Source organism: Lynx canadensis, chromosome D3 (assembly GCF_007474595.2).
Source record: "Lynx canadensis isolate LIC74 chromosome D3, mLynCan4.pri.v2, whole genome shotgun sequence".
NCBI classification, from domain to species: domain Eukaryota; kingdom Metazoa; phylum Chordata; class Mammalia; order Carnivora; family Felidae; genus Lynx; species Lynx canadensis.
The window spans coordinates 12,985,639-13,008,198 of NC_044314.2; the positions used below are offsets into that span (position 1 = coordinate 12,985,639).

General features: G+C 43.1%; 1 protein-coding gene across 1 annotated transcript; it reads right to left on the minus strand.

Moving 5' to 3' along the window:
* Positions 1-2,994: 2,994 nt before the first annotated feature.
* SERPINB2 (serpin family B member 2) lies at positions 2,995-18,836 on the minus strand. Its single transcript, XM_030336979.1, has 8 exons — positions 18,740-18,836; positions 14,616-14,792; positions 10,216-10,335; positions 8,795-8,923; positions 8,168-8,285; positions 5,618-5,760; positions 4,577-4,741; positions 2,995-3,988 (listed from the first exon to the last, which is right to left on the minus strand). The coding sequence occupies exons 2-8, from the start codon at positions 14,781-14,783 to the stop codon at positions 3,584-3,586; spliced, it is 1,248 nt and encodes a 415-aa protein (XP_030192839.1). The 5' UTR covers positions 14,784-14,792; positions 18,740-18,836; the 3' UTR covers positions 2,995-3,583.
* Positions 18,837-22,560: the final 3,724 nt, after the last annotated feature.

Genomic DNA, 22,560 nt, shown 5'->3' on the forward strand with positions numbered 1-22,560 from the left:
CAGCTGAAAGTATCACATGGAGGCTGGAGATTAAGGGGGCTTCTTTATCTTGACTGACAGCGGTTCACCAGAGAGTGACTTGGGCTGCGTTAATGCACAGCGTGGAGACTGGCTGTAGTTCATGTTGCACTAAATGCATCAATGCGGATTTTGCCAAACTGGCCAAGAAATTGTTTCATCTTCAGTAAAAGTCACAGACTAAGTTTTGCTCATTTGTTTCCCCTAACCCATCTCCAGATCCCTTTCCCACTTACCTCTCAAAGTTCATATAGGTATACTCTCCCTGTCATTAAAATAATGGTTGTGCGTTATTCTGATGCCTGTTTGGGGGTGGGAAGGGAGAGAAAAAGAGGTAATAGTCTCCTTAGTTAACCATACAATATTATTAACCCAATTTTGTTTGTTGTTATTTATGGCCTGCCCTATGTATATGTGACGACATGTACAGACATTTCTAGTAGGGATGGAGAATAGGAACCATATGAATGGGGAACAAGAGTGAGAGGGATAGTTTTTGCTCTGGGATTTTTTTGATATTTGGCATTTAGACCATATGAATGTATTAGATATTCCAAATAATTTTGAAACAGAAAGAACTCCAGATGCATCAATATTCTTCTTTTTTTTAATGTTTTTTTTTATTTTTGAGAGACAGCGTGAGCGGGGGAAGGGCAGAGAGAGAGGGAGACAGAGGATCTGAAGGGGCTCTGTGCTGACAGCAGCAAGCCTGATGTGGGGCTCGAACTCTCTACCTGTCAGAGCATGACGTGAGCCAAAGTCTGACACTCAACCGCCTGAGCCACCCCAGATGCCTCAATATTACTCAGATAGGAATCCAGGAAGAGCACAGACAGAGTGGGCAGAGACAATGAGTGGATAATAGCTATACTATTCCCTTTGCTTTGCTCTAAGAGAATAGTATAAAGACCGGTGGCTTAAACAACAAACATCTTTTTTCACTTTTCCCACTTTCTGGAGGCTGGAAATCTGAGATCAGGATGACAACATGGTTGGGTTCTTGGTAAGGGCTTTCTTCTTGATGGCTGTCTACTCTCTGTGTCCTCATATGGTGGAGAAAGGAAGCTCTGATCCCTTCATCTCCTCATAAGGACACCAATTACATCATGGGACTCCACCCTCATGACCTAATCTAACCATAACCACTTCCCAAAGGCCCCATCTCCAAATACCATTACATTAGGAATTAGGGTTTTAATATATGTAAGTGGGGGTATGGTGGGACACAAACATTCGGTCCATAGCAATGGCCGAGAGTTTTCCAGAACTGATACAAGACACGAGTTTCCAGATGGAAAAAAAATGTGCCGATGAACAAGACAAACTTTTGAGAACAATTTTTTAAAATATTCATAATGCAATGAAATATCAAGAACATCGTCGGAAACAGAAAGAAAGTTATGAAAACTACAAGGAACAAGAATAATCTTGACATCAACTCTCCCATCAGCAAATCTGGTTCTAGAAGACAATAAAAATCACACCCTTAAAGTGCTGAAGAGGGCTTTGAACCTAGAATTTTATGTCCATATTCTAACTTAATAATGAGAGTGAAACCTGAAGACACAGTGATTCAGAAAGCTACTGCTTTCTTGCTGAATTATCGGAAGCACACAAAAGAATGAACTTCAGTGTAAGAGAATGCAAGAGGCAAGAACCCTTAATTTTCTTTTTTTTTAAAACGTTTATTTATTTTTTTGAGACAGAGAGAGACAGAGCATGAATGGGGGAGGGTCAGAGAGAGAGGGCGACACAGACTCCAAAACAGGCTCCAGGCTCTGAGCTGTCCGCACAGAGCCCGACGCGGGGCTCGAACTCACGGATCGCGAGATCATGACCTGAGCTGAAGTCGGACGCTCAACCGACTGAGCCACCCAGGTGCCCCAAGAACCCTTAATTTTCAATGTTTGATTTAGAGGAAGTAAACCACTGTTCAAGCCTTTAAAACTTAATTTTTTATAATTTTCTGGGATTCTACATTTTTAAAATTATTTTACTGTATTTAAGTAATCTCCACACCCAACATGGGGCTCAAACTCATGAGCCAGCCAAGCGCCCCTGGGATTCTACTTCTGACAAGCTGACAGTGTAACAGTTTTATTTCTGACAAAGGTAATGATCACCAACACTAGTATTTATTAAACACTGTACGCGATCCCATTCTTTTAATTGCTTATGATGTATGAATTCATTTAACCATCATGGCAACCTTATGGGAAAGCCTTACTTTTTCTAGTTGACAAGGAAAGAAAACCAAAGTATATAGAAGCACTATTCCAGGCCCATGGTTAGATGAGTCGTAAGTGCCAACACTGAGATTTTAGGTGTGGACAGTCAAGGGCCTGAGGTAACCTGTTTAGCCGCCATGTTCCAGTGGGTCATCGGTCCCTGTCTTCCAACACAGGCAGGGGGCTGCCTGGGAAACATTCCCAGGATCCAGCCACGCTCCTGCAGCCAGACTCTGCCACCAGTTCGGACTCCCCAAACTAGACCTGCCTTAGTTCTCAGGACTTAGAATACATTCTGCTCTAAGACCCACTCAAAAGCTTTCAGGGCTATTTTGAAACAAACACCCCTAAAAGAAGCCATTTGTATTTCTCCTCCAGCCCATTTCCCCTCCTCCAAACTCTCAGCTCAATGACCTTGACCTTGGTTCTATGTCTGAACCACTGGACTTGGTGTTTATTCCTGATATCCTTGAGTTTGAATGTGAGTATCCCCTAAGCACCAAACCTCAAACTCTTCTGAATCACTGTGCCTTTGACCGCTATGAGAAGGCATCTCAAAACCATTTTTCACACGATCCCACCCCATTCCCAACAGTGGGGCTCCTTGCAGGATCAATTCTCCCCTTGTCTCCTTTATTGTGTGGGTTTTTTTGGTCCCCCAAAATGAGACATGATGCTTGATTCCTGGGAATTGAGGTATAACGGTCTTATGGTCTAAAAACCTAGTGGAAGGACAACAAACAAATGGTTGTGTGGAGACATGTTTATTTTTTATATATTTGCAATTTCACATAACATAAGTTATAGACACAACCATGTGATACATTAAGGCTGGAAATGCACATAACATACATTTTCCTGTCGTTCACTGCTTTCTTCTGGGTATTTGTTATAAAGGGCATGGAAGGACTACTACTCATTCTTCATTATACAAATGAGCAAATGCATTTTTTTAGGTAGAAAAGTAACTGATAACCTGCTTCTCTAACTATATCAGCTTCAGCAACTGGAGGTGAACAATAACAAAAACCATTATATAAAATAATAAATAATACAGTAAAAGTCAGTGCTACAAAATAAACTAAATAGTAAGGAAGAACTAAATGGAACATCCTTCCACTTAGAGACCAAATGGTTAACAGGGTTGCAGAGTTATGGTTGACAGTGGTCTAGTTATTTCTGTACTTATCATTAGCATGTAGTAGAAGTTGTTCAGAGGGGACAAAAAAAAAACAGAAATAGATAGAAAAAGTCTCTAAATGTTTGGCAACTAACAGCAATTCTGAGGCTTACAGTTCATACTACAAAATCCTGTGCAGAAACGGAACTTTTCCACTTTAGGGTGAGACAAACCTGCCAAAAAAGAGAATGTTCTTAGTGATTTTGTGCAGGATAAAGAAGAGAAAAGGATGATCCGCCACAAACTGTGGGCCACCGTGGCCAGTTCTCCCTGACATAGTGGCCCCGGTGCCAGCGGCTGCCTCAGTGCCCTCCTCGTTCACATCCACAGTGGCCTGATGGAACACTTTGGACAGAAACAGGTCATTCCTTTCAGACATTCCGGAGAAATTGGCCTGGCTCTTGTTGAAGGCATCCTCTAGGCCCATGCTCCTGAGAATGGACTGGAGCTCATAACGCTCTTCTAATTTGAACTGGGGCAGGTACACTTCCACATCATCTTCGGCCATCGTGTCTTTGCCGGTCCACTTAATGAATTTATCATAGGTTATTTCCCTTTCGAGCTACAAATCCACACATTAAAAAAAAAAAAAAAAAGTCAGTAAGTGCTCGCAAAAGAAGGAAAACAACTTAAAAGTCTAATGTTAAAAATCAATGACTTTAGGGCACCTGGGCGGCTCATTGGTTAAGAGTCTGACTCTGGCTCAGGTCATGATCTCGTGGTTCATGAGTTCAAGCCACACTTTGGGCTCAGCTCAGAGCCTGGAGCCTGCTTGGGATTCTGTGTCTCCCTCTCTCTCTGCCACCCCCCCCCCACCTCCGGCTCATGCTCTGTCTCTGTCTGTCTCTCTCTCTCTCTCTCTCTCTCTCTCAAAAATAAACAAACATTTAAAAAAAAAATCAATGACTTTAACTTTACCACATTGTGGGAGATATAAAAATTCAATACACTGGTAACATTTTTGCAGGAAGTTAGCCTGTGTGACATATTTTAATGCTCTGAATGAAAGTTTGTGACGTGCACATTTATTACTAACCAATTTATGTGTCTGTGAGAAACTGTATACCACTTTCTAAGGTGCAGACGTGTTTATCAGGGAAAGTAAGTTTAGCTCCAGAGGTTTAAACCAATACAAGCTGGAACAGCTTACCAACTCCAAGCCAGTAGACATATTCCCAATTTCATCTGGAAGCAACAGGAACATGCTAACATCTCCAGTGTATGGGAGTTCTAGAATCTGAGTCTTTAGGTCCCCTAGGTATCCAATGTTCAGGTCTTCACGCAGGTACATCATCTGAACAGGTGTGCGCTGAGTCTAAAATTATTAAAAAGTAAAATAAGGAAGTTGATATTAAGATGTCAAGAGTTTTACGATTAGACATAAAAGAGAATAGATTCGGCTTAGGTGTTGAGGAGATATATTCTTAAAAGTCAACAAAACGAATTATTTGTATGCCCTTATAGTTATGTTTAAGATGGACAATAAAAATAATTATAATAACACTAAAATATTTGTTTAGTACCTGCCGTGGGCCAAGAATTCCTTGAAATCTCATTGAAACCTTACGACGGCCAAGTGTTATTGATCACAAAAATGGAACACATGGAAGATAAATAAGGTCTTGGCTGGTTACTAGTAGAACCCTAGCGGTGGAGCCTACATCTACATCCACGATTATATAATTATAAAGCCCATGGTCTCCACCACTATTCATATGGCCTCTCAGAAAATTACTGAGTGATACTCAGTAGTTTGAAAGAGTCAACCCACTGTCCAATGTGCATAATGTATGATGAGCAAGTCAGTGTCATGTGACCAGCTTCCAAATGTCCACTCAATATATCCCCCAGGCATCACCGTTCTTGGCTACCACTGAAAACTGCCAAGGCTTCACTTAACTTTGTGACATAAATGACAGAATGAATGTGGTCACTAACAAATAAACAGAGAATTCCCTCAAATTATTATAAAATTGGGTAAAAAAAAAAAAAAAAAAACAGCCCGAAGGATGGCTTGGCATTGTGACAACATAATTCCTAGATTCACAGCCACTGAAGGCAATACTTGAAGAGAAACAGTTCAGGCAGACCGTTCAGTTCATGCATGGTCTTTAACTTTTCTTCCTCTGTCTTGGCTAAGATCCTAAAACATATTTCAGGAAAATTCATAATTCATCTTGTTGTCTCATACCGCATTCACACGGAAAGGATAAAGCCCGTTTAATTTCTTCTCAAACGGAGTTTTCCACTTTCCTTTGAAGTAGACAGCATTCACCAGGACCATCTTGGTGTCCCTGTCTACAGAACCTTCAGGTAACAAGTCTGGGATTTTGCCTATGGAAAACATGACACGTGTTAGGTTTCATGACCAAGAAGCGTGACCTTACTATGATTTGAAATCCTTGGAGTCACCACCAAACTCGTCATCTACAATTGTCAAACTCTGCAGAGGTGATGGCCTCAAGCTCAAGTTTTTCTCCCAATTTATTCAAAGCATAAATAAAGCAGACCACATTTCTCAGAAGGTTTGCAAATTCCAAGAGAAAATGGAGGAGTAATGCATCGAAAATTTAGAATGACCATCAAACTTGGAAAGACTTTCACCTCCTTTGTTTTCTCAAAGTCTCTCAAAGTTTGGTGCTCCTTCTAGATCTGGTCCAGACAATCAATGGGTCTGATCCATGGATCCATTCAAAAACTTTTTTTTTTTAAAGTCCTGCTAGACCTTCACTAGGAGTCATACAGAAACAAGAGGAGGAAAAGGAAATACTGCCCTGGTGGGGCTGAGAATATTGGAAGAGGCATTCAAACCAGCTGTCAAACAATGTGTAAGAAACTATGAGATTGCAAAGTCCCATGGCAATGCAGAGAAGGGAATACAAGAGTGTGCCAGGGAAGGGAGGTTCTCAGAAATTGGAACATACAAGGATGGCTTGGCATTGTGACAATGTAATTCCTAGATTCACAGCCACTGAAGGCAATACTTGAAGAGAAACGGTTCGTGCTCTTCCAAAAAAGCAAAACTTCCACTTGTCTCCTGAATTCTGCAGTTTTTACTTTCATTTCTGTTAATCTTCACGTTCTCTGCTTCCTGTGTGTCCCCAGTTCATCACTATTTTAGAATAGTAATTTCAAAATCCACAATAGAAATGAATAACAGAAGTAGATGGACTATTTTCAGAGAAACAAAAATATTTTTGAAATTCTACAGGGCTTAATTCATATGCTTTTTCCCAGTATGGGAGCCGGGAAATCCAGCCACGCCAAACTATTGCCGGAAACAATGTTTTACACACAAGTGTCACGTGAAAAGTTATTTTTTGTCTAAGTTACCAAACAAACTCTTTAAACATCCAAATGAAGAATTCCAGAATGAGACTAGGGATCAAAGAAGAGGAACCCCCAGCTTCACCACTCACTGATAGTGAAATCTTGAATGAGTTGATTAATGTCTCAGGGGCCTGGAGTCTACAACCCTAAAGGGGTAAATTTGGATAAGTTATCTCCAAGGACCTTTCCAGTCCTAACAGCTCATTAATCTATGAAATACCAAAACAGCTCTGCCTTCATAATAATCTCTGTTTTTCTTCTTAGAAACCCATCTATATGTTGCTATTCAGTAATTATTTGTTTAAGACCTATAATTCTACATGGAAATTTGGAAGAATGAAGGTTTTCCATTATCAGCCAAAGACTGTGCTAATTTTTGCGGGGACACAGGAGAGGTGGACATATTGGCCCTCCCCGCAAGTATGGTGGTCTACGTGGGATGGCAAAGTTAACAAAATCAAATCCATTCGGTAACAGTTCAAGGCTGTACAAGACAAACCTTAACAGGCGTCACGAAGCTGACAAAGCACCAAAGGAGTGGAGAAGAGGGGGAGATGAGAACGTGGCTGGGAGATGCCTCTAGGAAAGGCTAGGACTTTGGTTTGCCACTTAAACTCTGAAGTTAAGGAACGCATAAAAAGTAAGCATGGCGGTTAGGAATGAGCTCGAGAGCCAAGAGTGGTGAAGCACAGGCTGTTGGATTAAACTAGAGTCTGGGTTCTGTTTCATTTGCCATTTTCATCCTCCTTCGCATGTTCAGCACCTGGCACATAATATGTGATGGATAAACACCATTGTTGACTGAAGGATTGACTTCAGGAACAACGGACGGAAGGTTTAATTAAGTTTGAGTCCTTGTGACGAATACAAAGTGAGGCAGGAGCCTATGAAAGAATTGGGGGCTTGAGCTGCAACAGCAGAAGTGGTTTATCAGGGACCAAAGGAACTGCACGGCAGATGGACTCTGAATGGTGAAAAACAGTTAAAATAGTTTTCTGGCCCCTCTCTTTCTACTGCCGATGGTCTCACACCGGTTACTCACTGGAGGGTCATGTCTCTTTTCTTTGTTTTTGTCCACAGTGGACACAGAGCACAATGATTTCAGTCCTGATTATTTCCTACATTGGAAAACATGTCTGTCTGCTGTCACAGTCCATCCCAAGGTCACATCCAAAATCAGATTATTTAAGTACCGAACTTACGTCTTCCATTAGTTAGACCTCAACTATTTTTCTCACTTAAAAGGCCACTCAGCTAAACAAGAAAAAGATTACATTAACCAAATAACTAAGACTGGGTGAATTTTAAGGGAGTTAGGGCTAAGTATAGGAATGATTTTTTTTTTTTTTTTTTTTGTAAATAGATCAGAGTTTTATAAGAGAAGAACAGAAAATAATTGCTTCGGTTTTACCTTTGGTTTGAGTCTTGACCCAGGAATTAATCTCTTTTCTGGCTTCTTCTGCACATTCTAGGAAGTCAAGCGCCTGGGGTTCCGTAGAGTAGTATTTATTGGAGAGTTGTATATATTCCTTTAAAACAAGAAATGGGCCAAAGGTTACATCGAATATATACCGAACAAGTCTTAGTATAATTGTAAATCACGAGCTCTCCTATCAAGACTCAGGGTCCTGAGTAGGTAGGGGTAGGGGTGGAGGGGGATGGGGGGGTTGGGGGGCTGGAAGAGGAAATGGTGTGGATTATAAGTGCTCTGTTGACCCTCTTCCCCACACTCATTTGCCCTCCTGCACTGTGCGTTATAGACACTAGGTAGGAGGGAAAGGCTGGGCTTGCGGTAGCAGCTCTGGAAATCACCGTCCCTCTATATTTAGGACTCATTCTGCACACGAGGCTTTTGCAGCCATGGGAGGGGTCATCCAACAAGGGGAGCCTGCCACGACCAAGGGCGTTCAGGAGTCTTAGGGAGCTTGCGTGGAACTCTGATTCTCTCCACGACTACAGATTCTCTCAGACTACAGCTTTGAAAGTGACCTCATGGCACGTTGGGGGCCCTGCAATTTCAATTACAGGTTTCACTTACTTCCTTGAATCTCGCAGACTTCTCTCCAAACAGCTTATTGACAGTCTCCAATAAATACCCCCCTGTGGATGCGTTGATTGCAGAGCTGAGCGAATGGAAAGACGAATGGATTTTATCTCCAGCTTGTGCCTTAAACAGAAAAGAGGGACTCTATTTATATAACACAGGACGACTAAACAAGTTATTTCTTAAGCAAACATTTTTTTTCAATGCAACAATAAAATGCTGTATTAAGGTATACTTTTTTCTGACGCTTTAGAGGAATCTCTGAGGAAATACTTTTGATGTAGTGCATTAAAACGAATGAGGTAATGTTTCACTTGTTTCAAAGTTTGCTGCGCCTACAGGTTGTACTTAACCGTGAAGTGACCGACATCCTAAAAGAAAGTGAGGCTTCTTTTATGATTTCCTAAACTTCCAGGTCTCTAAGGAATTTTATCACATTAAAATTTAAAATCTAGAGGGGATCTAGAAAAAGTTCATATAATGCCTGAAAGTACCCATTTTACAATTAAAGGGCAGTTTGTGCAGTGGAAAATCTGGGTTTTAGGAAGCCTTGAAAACAAAGAGGAATTCTGATCTTCAACCCCGAGTTTGTAAGCATGATGATAGACAACGGGGCTTAGTCGCTGCAGCAGCCAAGCCCGGAACCCTGCAGATGGACTGTCCCAGGTGTCACGGGAGACCTGGCTGAGTCTCCATATTGAAGGGGGTCTCTCCACTGCCTCTAGCCCGTAATTCCTTGGGCAGTGGACAGGTGGAGTACCATTCCCAAGAAGGAAGCTATGGGAGGTATCTCCCCCGCCTAACTCACAAACGTGATTATGGAAGTTGTTTATTCAATAGGAGCACAGCTATGCCCAGTTCTTATAAGTTAGCTGGATAGCTTGTGTTTAAGGAAATAGAATACTGAGAAAAGATATTAGTCTGAGATAGACAGATGATAAATAGATACATACACACACACACATTACACACATGGACAGATGATAGATAGAGGGGTCTGGAGGGAGATCTAAGTGTCGATGGTCTCTCACAAAATCACTGGGCACGACCTACCCCACTCCTCAAGTTTTGGTCACTCCTTACCTTCTCCTACCTGGAACTCTGCATCCGTGCATGTGTATTCTAGGAGTTGCTACCACAGTTTCAGAATAAATTACACATGCCCAGCTCCGGGTGTGATCAAATTTAGACTCAGTCTTGGCCTGAAAGTCATAAAGTATAGCTTCTACCCCGGCCCTGCCCGTGCTTCGCGGTGTGCCCGTAGGATATTTCTTTAAGGGTTCTGAGTCTTAGTTTTCTTTCGATGAACAGGGGAAGTTGTACCAGTTTCTTTCCTTGTCTAACATTGTGACTTTAAGACAAGAAGATTCCAGAAATAAAATACAAAAGAAATTAGGAACCAGTGAGTCAGATACCTGCAAAATAGCCTCAGGATAACGGCCCTTCTGGATCTGCTGCATGAGTTCACAGCCCGTGAACTTCTCCGGGGTCACTGCGGGGACTTCATGGACTCCAACTTTGTTAAACTGAAACACCTACAATTGGAATTAGAGCGAATAGATTTATGAGTATATTTTCCTGCTAGATTACTTGACCTGTAAACCAGGGGCAATCAAGTACCTCTTAGTGGTCCTGTCTGTTTCCCTGCCTTTGCGTCGGGGAACGAGCACAGATACTCTTTATACAAAATATACAAGAATATATATTGTATCATAATATAAAAATAATATATATTTTTACATAATACATAAGAAATTTCCCTCATAGAAAACAGCCTGAGTTATTTTATATTAATCCATATGCTGGCCATTTTGACAACAATTTGTTATTATGGAGATGATTTATAACCTCTTCACTAAACCATCTAAATTATCATCCAGCCCATAAGTTGCCTTGATAAAAAAAAAATGCCAGTATTTTGAAGAAAGTAATAAAGTTAATTCGTGACCTCCCTTTTCAACGGCCTTATGTATTACATACTTTTTTTTTTTTTTCAACGTTTATTTATTTTTGGGACAGAGAGAGACAGAGCATGAACGGGGGAGGGGCAGAGAGAGAGGGAGACACAGAATCGGAAACAGGCTCCAGGCTCCGAGCCATCAGCCCAGAGCCCGACACGGGGCTCGAACTCCCGGACCGCGAGATCGTGACCTGGCTGAAGTCGGACGCTCAACCGACTGCGCCACCCAGGCGCCCCTGTATTACATACTTTTAATCTGTCAAAAACTAGAAGACAAAGTCAGTTTGAGCATAAAAACAGCTAATCTTAACAGGTATCGCCTGAAATGCTGGCACATACCATATTACACATAGAAATGAACATCCAGGTGGGGGGCAGGTGACAGGGGTCAGTTGACACTATGAATCTCTTTATGTTGTAGGTGGCAGATCCAGATATCACAGTGAAGCTGGCAGGTGCAGCCTGGCCCTCTATGCAGCTGCCTCAGACCCCTTCCCAGCATTACAACTTCCCAGCCTGGCCTCTCCAGTCTCAGCGCCCCCAGGCTGGCCCTGTACCCAGGCCTCCCGCCAGCCTCCAACAGCCCTTGGGTCCCACTGGTCCTGAGGCACATCCCTTGTGGGGCCCACGGTGAGGAGGAACTCATCTGGTAAACAGACTGATGGTGGGGACCCGGCTACCAAAGGAAAGGCAGGCTTACCCAGCCGGGGGGTGAGTGTCTGGGTTGGAAGGAAAGGTGGCAGGGGTTGTGGGATCTTTCTCTGCTCCTCAGATTCTACACCATAAGTCCTAGCTGACCTTCTGAAGAGAAGTGGTCCTACTCTGTCCCTGAAACAGCATTTCTGGTTTTCATCCCTCTACTAGGGAGGTTGATGCTTAAATCAGGAGTCTCCTGGGCACCACTATAGCCTTCCTGAGACACTGCAAAGCCTTCCTGAATCATTGCAAAAGCCCCTGCAGAAACTGGGAAATGGGAGGGGGGACCCTGGGCCGTGCTGAGTCATGGAGTAAATAGGGAGGCAGGCACACTGCCCAGATAGGCAGCTGAGCCGGGGCGGGTCTGTGGCCTTATCCTGAACAGAAGAGCTGGAAGAGAGGCACCTGGGTGGCTCAGTCAGTAGAGCGTTCCAACTTCAGCTCAGATCATGATCTCACAGTTCATGGGTTTGAGCCCCGTGTCGGGCTCTGTGCCGACAGCTCAGAGCCCAGAGCCTGCTTCCGATTCTGTGTCTCCCTCTCTCTCTGCTCCTCCCCCACTCATGCTCTATGGCTCTCTCTCTCAAAAATAAGTAAACATTACAAAAAAAGTAAAAAATAAAAAGAGCTAGAAGAAACACTCCTTGCTTGCATGCCGGTCTCACATAGATGTGTGCTACCGGAGTTCATCCTTTCGATGTCTTCCTTTCTTCCCACTACAACACCACCGTCTTTACCAGCCGCACCAATTCTCAACAATGCAGCCTCTTCCTGCCCCTGCTTCCTTATCTGCAAAATGAGTATGGTGATCATAGCCTCTGCCTCATAGGATCGTGTAGCATGGGGCAAATTCATAAAACGCTCTTAGAAAGGTGCCTCGCTAAGGCACGAATAAAGCATCAGCTGTTAGATCAAGGACTGCCAGCAGCTGCTTTTCATGTTATCTCTAATCTGCACAACTGTCTTGCAGGCTGGGTATTTCCATTCTCGTACCGTAGATGAGAAAACTGAGGTGCAGGGACTTTCAATGCCTTTCCTCACACACCTCATAAAGAGTGGCAAAGCCACCGCTCAAACCCAACCTGGCCTGTCCCCCAAGTCCTTGCTTCCTCCTCCAAGCCAACCAGCCTATTTTTCTTTTTAGTAGAGAATTAACCAAATTTGCCTTTAAAGTTTAAAATCCGTACATGCAGCGGAGTTACAGGAAAACAGCATAAAATCCTTGCATAGACCCACGAGCTTAAAGCTCTTTCCCAATAGGGAAAAGCTGTACTGTGCCCAGAGTGACCAGCAAGTTCATTTTCCTATGGGATCAAAATCTATTTTTCCATTTTAACAACGAAGAGTACTTCACTTATCATTTTCCCTCAAAACATATTGCTTCTGATCCCTTCTTCATTAAAAAAAATTGAGACCCAGGGCGCCTGGGTGGCTCAGTCAGTTAAGCGTCCGACTTTGGCTCAGGTCATGATCTCGTGGTCCGTGAGTTCGAGCCCCGCGTCGGGCTCTGGGCTGACGGCTCGGAGCCTGGAGCCTGCTTCGGCTTCTGTGTGTGTCTCCCTCTCTCTCTCTGTCCTCCCCAACTCGTGCTCTGTCTCTCAAAAATAAATAGACATTAAAAAAAAATTTTTTTTTTAATTAAGACCCCGCCGTTTTCTAAAGTTTGCAACGCAGCTCACGGTTTTTCTTTTTTCAAGGGGAAGAAAATTAAGAGGAAGAGGTGTTGCCAAATGTTGCTGGTATCAGAGTTGAGCAACCGAATTTTGTCGAAAGTCTTGATGGCTAAACTACCAAACACACACAGGGAGTGATGGTTTTTTCCTTCCTTTCCTCCTGCAGTGAGATTGGCTAACACTCTTTCTGCGAACCACCTCAACCAAGGCCCAAGGTAAATGGGTCACTGTGCACCAGAGGACACATCTGCACTCAGCCACGGTTCTCATGGGAAACGCGAACGTGGCCAGGGGCACTTTGGTGTGACTCAAACACAGTCCGTGCTTGTGAGAAAGTGGAGCCTGGATTTCAAGCACACAATGTCAAGGTTTGTGTGTCTGTGAATCTGAAAGAATCTTAATTGCGTGATGACTGTATCTGGCTCACGGACCGAGGACGTCTCAGGAACATGTGCCTTTTTAAATGTACCGAATTCATCCCGTGGGAGCGTCGTGGTGCGGGGTTCAGTGTATTTCCAAGGCCCTTGACTCAGCGAAAGTGTCCCCTGACTGAGCTTATGTCCCTTCACCAAGGACTAAAGCCAGCGGCCTTGACGTAAATACCTCACAATGCTGCTGCACACCCTGCGGACCTCGATTTGGAAAACGGGGCCATCGTGCCACACCCCATTTTGTTGACATGACCCCACCGGGTGGATAACATGGCCGAGGCCCTGTGACGTCACACGCTCCCCTTGTCTGTCCAGCAGTGTGGTGACCGACTCTTCATGACACTCTCTTAAAACCACTGGAGGGATTCTTTGATTGTGTGAGGAACGGACACATCACAGCGGTAGAGCCATTGAAAGAGCCTGATCTAGGGGCGCTTGGGCGGCTCAGTCAGTTAAGCCTCCGAATCTCGTTTTCAGCTCCGGTCACCGTCTCATGGTTTCATCAGTTCGAGCCCCGCATCGGGCTGTGGGCTGACAGCGTGGAGTCTGCTCGGGATTCTCTCTCTCTCCCTCTCGCTCCCTGCCCCTCCCCCGCTCGCACTGTCTCTGTCCGTCGGGAAACAAATGAACAAACTTAAAAACAAAACAAAAACCAGAGCCTGATCTAGGAGTGAAGAAACCGCAGGAGACCCTGGGAGCTGCTGGGCTCACACTGCCTTGTCTTCCATCTGTAAAATGACACTTGTCTTAAAGCCAAATGAGATAAAGCACGCAAGATGCTTTGGAAAGTATAAACATTATGGTATAAGACACTGGATGTTGTCACTGTTTCCGGCCTTGCACGAGCAGAAACTCTGGTGCGCCCTCTGCACTCAACTCGACGGTTGTGAGTTTCTGTGGTTTAGCGGTTCTGCAGATTTGAATCTAGGCCACTTGTGTCGTAAGGGCACGTGACGATTGTTGGAGTCAAGCTACCTCCGAACCATGATATTGCGATTCTATCATTCCACTCAGGAATGACCCAGTCCTGGTTTGGGGCTTTCACAAACACTTACCCTGGCCATCTGGTCTGCAGTGTTGCCCCTGGCACCCAGGTAGACCATGGCCATGGTGGATGAGATACTCCAGGGGGAGAAGAAGAGATTCGGGGTGGTGCTGGTGTTTGCCAGATGCTTGAAAAAATTGAGGGCGAAGATCGTGTTTGCCACATAAAGGTCTTCCATTGTTTCAGCCTAGAAGGAAAGTGAGGAAGAAAAAAAAACCAGCTCTAAAAGGTGACTCAATATTTTGGGTGATATCAGCAGAGAAGTACAGGGTGTACCCTGCACGGGACAGGGGCTCCCTCTCTGTTCTTCCTTTATGGAACCACATGAAGTAGAGGCCAGAGGGCGTCATGCTCGTGTGACCTGTGCAGCCACAAAGGGCTCCGTGCTTGGTGAGATGCTCTGCTCTCACCAGCTTGAGTGACTTACTCATAAAATAATGAAACTTAGTCATTTTAAACAGGGGGTTCTGCATTTTCTTTTTGCATTGGATCCTGGGGATTATGTGGCCGATCCTGAGATTAGTGAACAGTTAAATGATGAGTAGTGATACTCCACACAATAATAATAAACAATAATAACAATAAACAGCGTCCATTAGATTCTTACTGTACAACCGATGCTGTCCTAAACATTTTACCAACCATTTAATTCTTGCCAAACCCCATTGAGAAAGGCATTGCTATTCATGTTTTACAAAGGAAGAAACTGCTGCCCAGAGCATCAGAGAAGTGACCAGCGTCCCTCACCTGGGAAGGGCAGGACTAAGCATTGAAGCCAGGTGGGGTGGCCTCCACGGTCATGCTTTCAAGCTCTGAGCTGCATCCACAAATATACAGCATGCACAGAAGCAAACACACACACACATTCAAACGTGTGCCACATGCACACTTATTCTTGTTGGCCCCGGGTTGAGACTGTCAATCTTCTTTCAGATTCCCTGCTTCTAGAAGCGGCTTAGAGTCATTGTTTGAGGGTTGGTATTTTCACCTGCTGATTTTCACCAGCTGATGAACCAGCTCCTACCTCCCGTCCCCCCGACCCCCACCACACACACACCTACATCTGCAGCCGGCTATGAAACAGCTCCCTCTGCTAGGGAGTTCAGTATGGGGGTGCTGGAACGGCCACCTGCTTCTCCCGACACCCCCTAGCAGGAAAAACCATTGTAGACAAAACCACAGAGATCATCCTGGGAGCATGAAACACGCACGTGCACGCGCGCACACGCACACACACACACACACACACACACACCCTGTCACCACCTGAAGATAAAGGACAGACACACCTTCCGTGACCCAAGTCTCCGTGTGCAGCGGAATGCATGGACACACCCGAGGTGTGTAGGTATCTGTTAGTACTGGCCAGTGATCATTTCTCGACTGTGTATTATGCTCTCACGGTGGCTTAAAACACACCCTATAATTAACCAAAATATATAAATCTACCACATGACGCTGACACTCATGATCCCACAGGAAATCTTCTTGTGACAATGGCTTCTCGGAGCTGAGGAGGGGCTGAGGGTAGGCCCCAAGGTGAAGGACATCCTGCATCTGTAGGCTTGGCTCAGCAGGCTTCTGAACAAGGGCCAGAACTCACTTTCCTCCCCATCCGTGGCTGTCTTAGGCGACCACTTGGGTCATGAACCCTTCTTTTTAAGAAAAGTATTGCCATTTTGTTTCAAGGTTTCTCATTTGGAATACCACCCGGTTGTATTATATCAGGACACAGTTGTAAATTAAGCAAAAGTTGTCCCTGAAACTGTCACCTCTTCTCATTCAATCCTCACAGGATCTGCAAAAGGTACTTTGCCTTATAGGTTACCTCCTGATGCTGAGAGAGGTTAAGAAACTTGCATAAGGTGCTTGCAATGGTGCAGGGATTCAAGCCTAGGTCTGCTTCAGAAACCCACTCGAGCCAATGCCCCCCACTGCCTGTCCTGCTGGTGATGAACTGCACTGTTGTGTGTAAGAGTTTGGGCAAGTTACTAGCTTGAGAAATGCTAGAAAGAGGAAATGAAAATAGGAAAGTAGTGAGTCTGTTATGCTCCTAGAAGGAGTATTAAGTTAAAAAAAGAAAGAAGAAAGAAAGAAAGAAGGAAAGAAGGAAAGAAAGAGAAAAACAAAACAAAAAAACCTCACTTTTGTTTTTTCTTGCTTCATCACTGAGATTAGATTAATTTGGGTGACTCAGAGATTTGTTTCCTCTTCCTTCTACTGATGTAAAACCATCTGTAAGTTAACTAGGCTTATTGGGCAGATGATTTTTGTAAATTATATCAATAATATTTTGGAAACAAACTGAGAATTAGCATAATAAATAAAATATTTCTCTAACCTCGTATGAAAAATGTAAATAAGGCCCCAGAGCCAGAAAAACAAACTGTAGGCTTCTCCTAGACCAAAATCTTCATAGTCTCCTGTGTAGTAGGTCACTTTGACACTAACAAAACTTAAGCGTAAGTTTAAGTGCCAAGACAAACTATTGGAGAGGCTTTTAATGCCAAGTTAGATTTCTGGCGACCTTATAAACAAAAAAAAAAAAGTAAATAAGGACAAAATTAAATTGTCCCATATGCATTTGCTTCTTTTAAAAAGTCTAGCTTTTATTTTTTAGATAAAGTGCAATTAACCGCACGTAACATAAAACAGTGATATGTCACGTCTATACTGCTGTTACTAAATTCCTTCAGAAGCGTTGTTTTGTTTAATTTATGTAATCTCTTGCCCAGGAGAATCTAGTAATATCTAGTTACCAAAGGATAAACATGCAGTTTGCCCAGCTAGTGAGCTCCGAAGCCACGAATCTCAGTCTTCTGATTCCGAGCCTGGTGCTTTTCAAATGGGGTTTGAGAAGCTTTTAGCCTTCCGAATCTGTCAAGGCTTACGGAGAGTGCGTTTCCTCTCAGACAAGTCCACGGCTCACATTTGGGAGGGAATCTGCCCAAGACAATGTCAAACTGACATCCCAGAATGACATCAAATAGCATAATTGCCCCAAACAGGTAACACCTGTTGGGATTTCTTAACTCCCACAATTTACAGTTTCATTACCTTCCAAATATCATGCCGCTAATTAAGGTTTAATATTATCATGGAGAAGAATAAATGGAGAGCATATGTGGGGCTGGGCTCCGTGACATCTGTGTCACTTCCTGCAACACACGTTGACAAGTGTGCACTGGAACTCGGCACACGAACCAAGAGGTGGGGAGGGGCCCCCAGGCACACCATCACAGCCCTCTTCCCACGGACACTGGATGCGAGATCTGAGTTTGCTGTGGCTTGTGAAACAATTTGTTTTGCGACTACAGGGTGGGAGTACTTAGAAATTGACCACAAACATCAATGAAAACAAAGAGAAAACAGTAACTTTCAGGAAACCTCCCACCCAAACTTACATATTCCCTTCCCAACAAAATCAAAAGCAATTCCTGTTGTTTGGTGACTTTCATAATGAATGTCTGCTTATGGGTATTAAATTATTTATGAAACCATTACTTCCACCAATCCAACAACTAGTTTGGCTAATTCTTCTCTTTCACTAAATTGACCAATTATAAACTAAACTTCAATAGATAACACTCTGGTGTTAAACTGACCCAACCCAGGTTGCTTAATTTCTGGTTTCTGATCATTATAAAGACCGTCATCTTTTTAAAAAAATTTTTATGATATTTATATACAATTTATAGTTTACCTTCCTTGCCTAAATGAATATATGTTAATCAACCTAAATCTTTCCATCAAATTCAGTGCCAAAACCCTACTTCGTCAAGAACATCCATATTCTAACCTGTTCGATGAATTTGGCATCATCACCTGCATGTGCACTTTGGTTCGGTTAATGCTACACAGGCATTTGCTGGCTCCTGAGATTCAAGACTAAGTCTTAATTTAGTGCCATATTAAATCTCAATTTGGTTCAATATTAAATGTAAATTTAGTTCAAATCTTAAGTGACAATATTTTCACTTAAAAAAATCTAACCAAGAGACACGCCCCTACATTTTTACTCTTTTTCTAAAGACATCTCACACTTTAATTTTCATTATATTAGTAATAGCAGCAGGAAAGAAGAAGAAATGTAACCATATTTCATGGAGATGGCCATGAAAATCAGTGAGATACCTGGTTATTCCCGGAGGCACTCCCGACAGGAAACAGTCCTCAGCGAGCTGTCTGAGTACACACATGGAGAAGGCTGGTTTTATAAAGCTCTGCCCCTCCCACGGAACATTTTTTTTTTCCCTCTCTCTCCCTTTCTAATCTGTATCCTTTGAGTGATTCAACATTTTACTCAGAAAGACATCACTATTATAAAAATCCTTGTTTGCTAAGGCACCCTTTAAGAAATTTGTTCTAGAGGATGACGTCATTCAGAAACTTAAGAATTTTGCAATACCTACACATGCCTGTTAAAATTAGCTGAAGTCTGTCAGCCTCAGGTTCAAGTGTCCCCCTCTACACACTCGCCCAAGGACAGTGCCGAATTCTACAACGTCCCTCTTATCTCTGTGCAGGAAAGGCTGGTGGGTCTTTGCAATATTTAAAGACAATGCAATCCTTTTTCTCTCTCGAGTGTAAGCAGCCCCCAAGCGACTCTTGGGCATGGAAAGGAAAAGAAAAACCACTATTTTTCCTCCTTGGAGCTTATTTTAAACTGTCTTAAATTTCTCCAACTGTAATTTCCGAAATGATTCTGGTTCCACCCTAATCCCCTGTCACCAGCCACACCCAAAGAACTTTCTATTTGACCATCTTTCCAACGCAGATCTTATCTTCTATTATACAGATAAAATCCACTGTGTACTTGAAATTGACTTTTAACTGTAGAATCACGATGTTGAAAACTTGATTGAAGAAAGTCACTAGGTGTTTCGATACAGCCAAAGGAATTTGAGGAACAGAAACAGATAAAAGACATAGTGAAAGATAATTTGGGTCTGAAACTGTTCATAGTGCTGTAGCTTTTTGAAAAGTGCAACACACCGTGAAGGTGGCTTCTCTTCTCTTTGCTTTCCTGTTACGTATGGAAATCCCCAAGAGGGGATGCGTGGAAGTAAAATCATATCTCTTCTCCGCTGCTATGGGGAGCTCCATGGCCATGCGTGGGAGCTGGGTTGACAACCTGCATGTCGATGAAACCAAGACTATGGGTTTGAGCCCCGTGTGAGCTGCTTATCTTGGCTGTGGTTCACAGAACCAGATCGACCCTCACCTCATCTTGCTCCTTTGAGTCTCTGACCATAATGAGTGGAGGTGCCTTACCCCAAACCCCTCGTTATTATCAGAGGGACAATGGGATAGGCGTGTTCTTCAGAATCTGTGTCTGGCAGCCAAAAGCCAAATTATGTGATTTTTTTTTTTTTTTTAATTGCTGGAAGATCTCAGGTCACATGAAAAAAGAGCTGGAATCCCACACTCAACAATGATCTTTCAACTCCTAAGTGTTCCCGTTACATCAAATGAAATTTTGGGGGAGCCGTTGACACTTTTCCAAGTTATTCTTCTCAACAGGAATGCCTCCTCCCTTCTCCCCACTGACCCACATCTGTGAGGTTCTACTCACATCCCAGAGATTCCATGAAATCCAGTTTGATTTCTACAATCTTCAGTGAACTCATGCTATGCAGAACTGTACCTCTCAGAGCTACAACATGAAAATGTATTATTCATTGATTCACCATCTAATCGTATGTGTTCTAAGTATTTTATTTGAGTGAACTTCTATTCCTCAGTAGATTCCACACTGGATTCCCGTTTAGCAGCGAGAACAGTGCTGAGCATCAAGTCGGTACTTACAAAATATCTTTTGACTGAGTGAAATGTCAAAATTTTCGAGAAAAGCCCTTTAGTGTGGTGAACAATGATGGGGATCCTGAGAGACTCAGAAAGCTCTAATTTGAATTTTCTTTCTGCCACTTATTAGTTGTATAATCTTGCACAAATTTCTTTCTCAACCTCTCTGAGCTTCAATTTCCTAATAATGCTGGTACTGTTCATTGTCTACACAGAAGCAATCCTTTTTGCTATTCTTCTTCCTGATTTTGTTTAGGTGTCAAGAGATTCCTTTATCTCGGGGACTAGTTGTTGGCCAAGGGGGGTAGATATATAACCACATTCTGGTCAGTGAGGCTTGGGAGAAATCTGCTGGGGAATGTCTAGGCACATTTTTCCTTCCTGATAAGAGGGAGGCATGCAAAGAGATTTTCCCTAGCCTATCCCATCCCCTTCTACCTGACTTTGAGCCTGACTGTACGAGGATGCGATGCCAGGAGATGCTCCCGCCATACATCAGCTACACAGGAAGGCCAAGAGGTTTGCAGAGATGCCAAAGCAGAGTCTTAACACCAGAGCACTCCCAAGTCAATTCTGGAAATGACCTACCTCTAGTCTTCATTCTCGTTGTTATTGTTACAGGAGATGATAAATAATAAGTCTATATTATTTAAGCATTCCTAAATGGCATAGACTTCTGTGAAGAATCAACGAGATCATGTCTGTCAGATGCTTAGCGTATTATCGTTCACACAGTAAGTGTTCCACAGGGTTAGCTAGTATAATGGAGTGATTGTTGGTGGCCAGATTTGGAAGTTGCCTTCCTGCCTAGATTAGAGAAATTTTATGAGCTCAGTATAAACAGAAACTATGGTCACATATCAAACCGCTGGAGGAAGCATAAAAGGCAATTTGTGATAAAAAGCCAAACTGAGTGGCGGAAGGATTGATACATGTGTGTGAGGGCCTCAAGGAAACAATAAAGAGAAATGAAAAAAAAAAATGAAGATTGAAAGGGGAAGGCACTAGAATTGCAGAAGTGGGAAGCGAAGACCGTTGAGCAGTTGTCTGAGATCTGCTTGGTGCAGCCGGTGTTGTAGGGGAAGGAGAGAGAGGAGAGGGGACCTGATATCAGACTGAGCTGAGATCTAATCTAAAGACATCCCGCGTAAACTCTGGGGAAGGGAAGTTGCTTGTAAAAAGTGGAAGAAGAAGAAGAAGAAGAAGAAGAAGAAGAAGAAGAAGAAGAAGGAGAAGGAGAAAAAGAATCTGAAAAGTCTAGAAGAGGGAGAACCAGAAGGCTGAGACCCCTACCAGGAGACCACTGAAATAGTCCAACCAGTAAGTGGTTTAGAAGACCAGAGCTACGACACAGTGACTCTTACCATCATAAAATAAACAAGGTGAAGTCTCTCGAACCTGAAATAGTACTTGCAGCAGCTGTATGTCAGATCACTTCTGTGGAAGTTGGGAATAAGGAAACAACGAGGGCCCCACCTTCTCCTTATCTTATCCTCCAGGAAAATGTGTGAGATCATCATATGGGGAAAATAGGATACAACATTATACATGCAGTACAACCTCAACTATAGAAATAAAATATGTGCAGAAAGAGGACCTGAAGGGAGTGTGCCAAAATATAAAGTGACTCTAGTAAGTTTAGAGATGTTTGTCAATTTTTTTTTTTACTTTAAACAATTCCCCCCATTTTCCACAATAGGCGTGCATTACTTTGATAACCAGAAATACGTGATCAAAGTGTCTATATCAAGGTGTATCTTTTCTTCCCGGGAGCACTACAGTGAAACATGCAGAAAGGACAAATAAGATCCAAAATAAGAAAACAACTGTTTAATAAAGTTCTAATGTTCTACTTTGGAGATTACAGGCACTGTGTTTTTTGCTCGGAAACACCTGTCCAACTGTGACTGAGGGAGCTGCCCTTAACCACCACTCAGTGTCTGTCTCCCCGTACGTGGTAAGTACCATGACTCTATATCCACGACCGTCTTCCCCAGTGATGGAGATAGGCACTTGGCTCAAATTAGAGTGCTCACTAGGTGTTTGCTGAATGACTTCTTCATGCCCAGCACCTTGCAATGTTACTTCTTTTCTCTTTTCCACTTTGAATGAACAACCACTGGTGCTTCCACAGTCACCCTTCCCGTGTG

Coding starts and splice junctions, on each gene's coding strand:
- SERPINB2 (XM_030336979.1), bottom strand. CDS start 14,783: ATGGAAGACCTTTATGTGGCAAACACGATCTTCGCCCTCAATTTTTTC. Junction 10,336..14,615: donor CTGCAGACCAGATGGCCAGG/GTAAGTGTTTGT, acceptor TTCCAATTGTAG/GTGTTTCAGTTTAACAAAGT. Junction 3,989..4,576: donor TGTCTACTGGCTTGGAGTTG/GTAAGCTGTTCC, acceptor GTGGATTTGTAG/CTCGAAAGGGAAATAACCTA.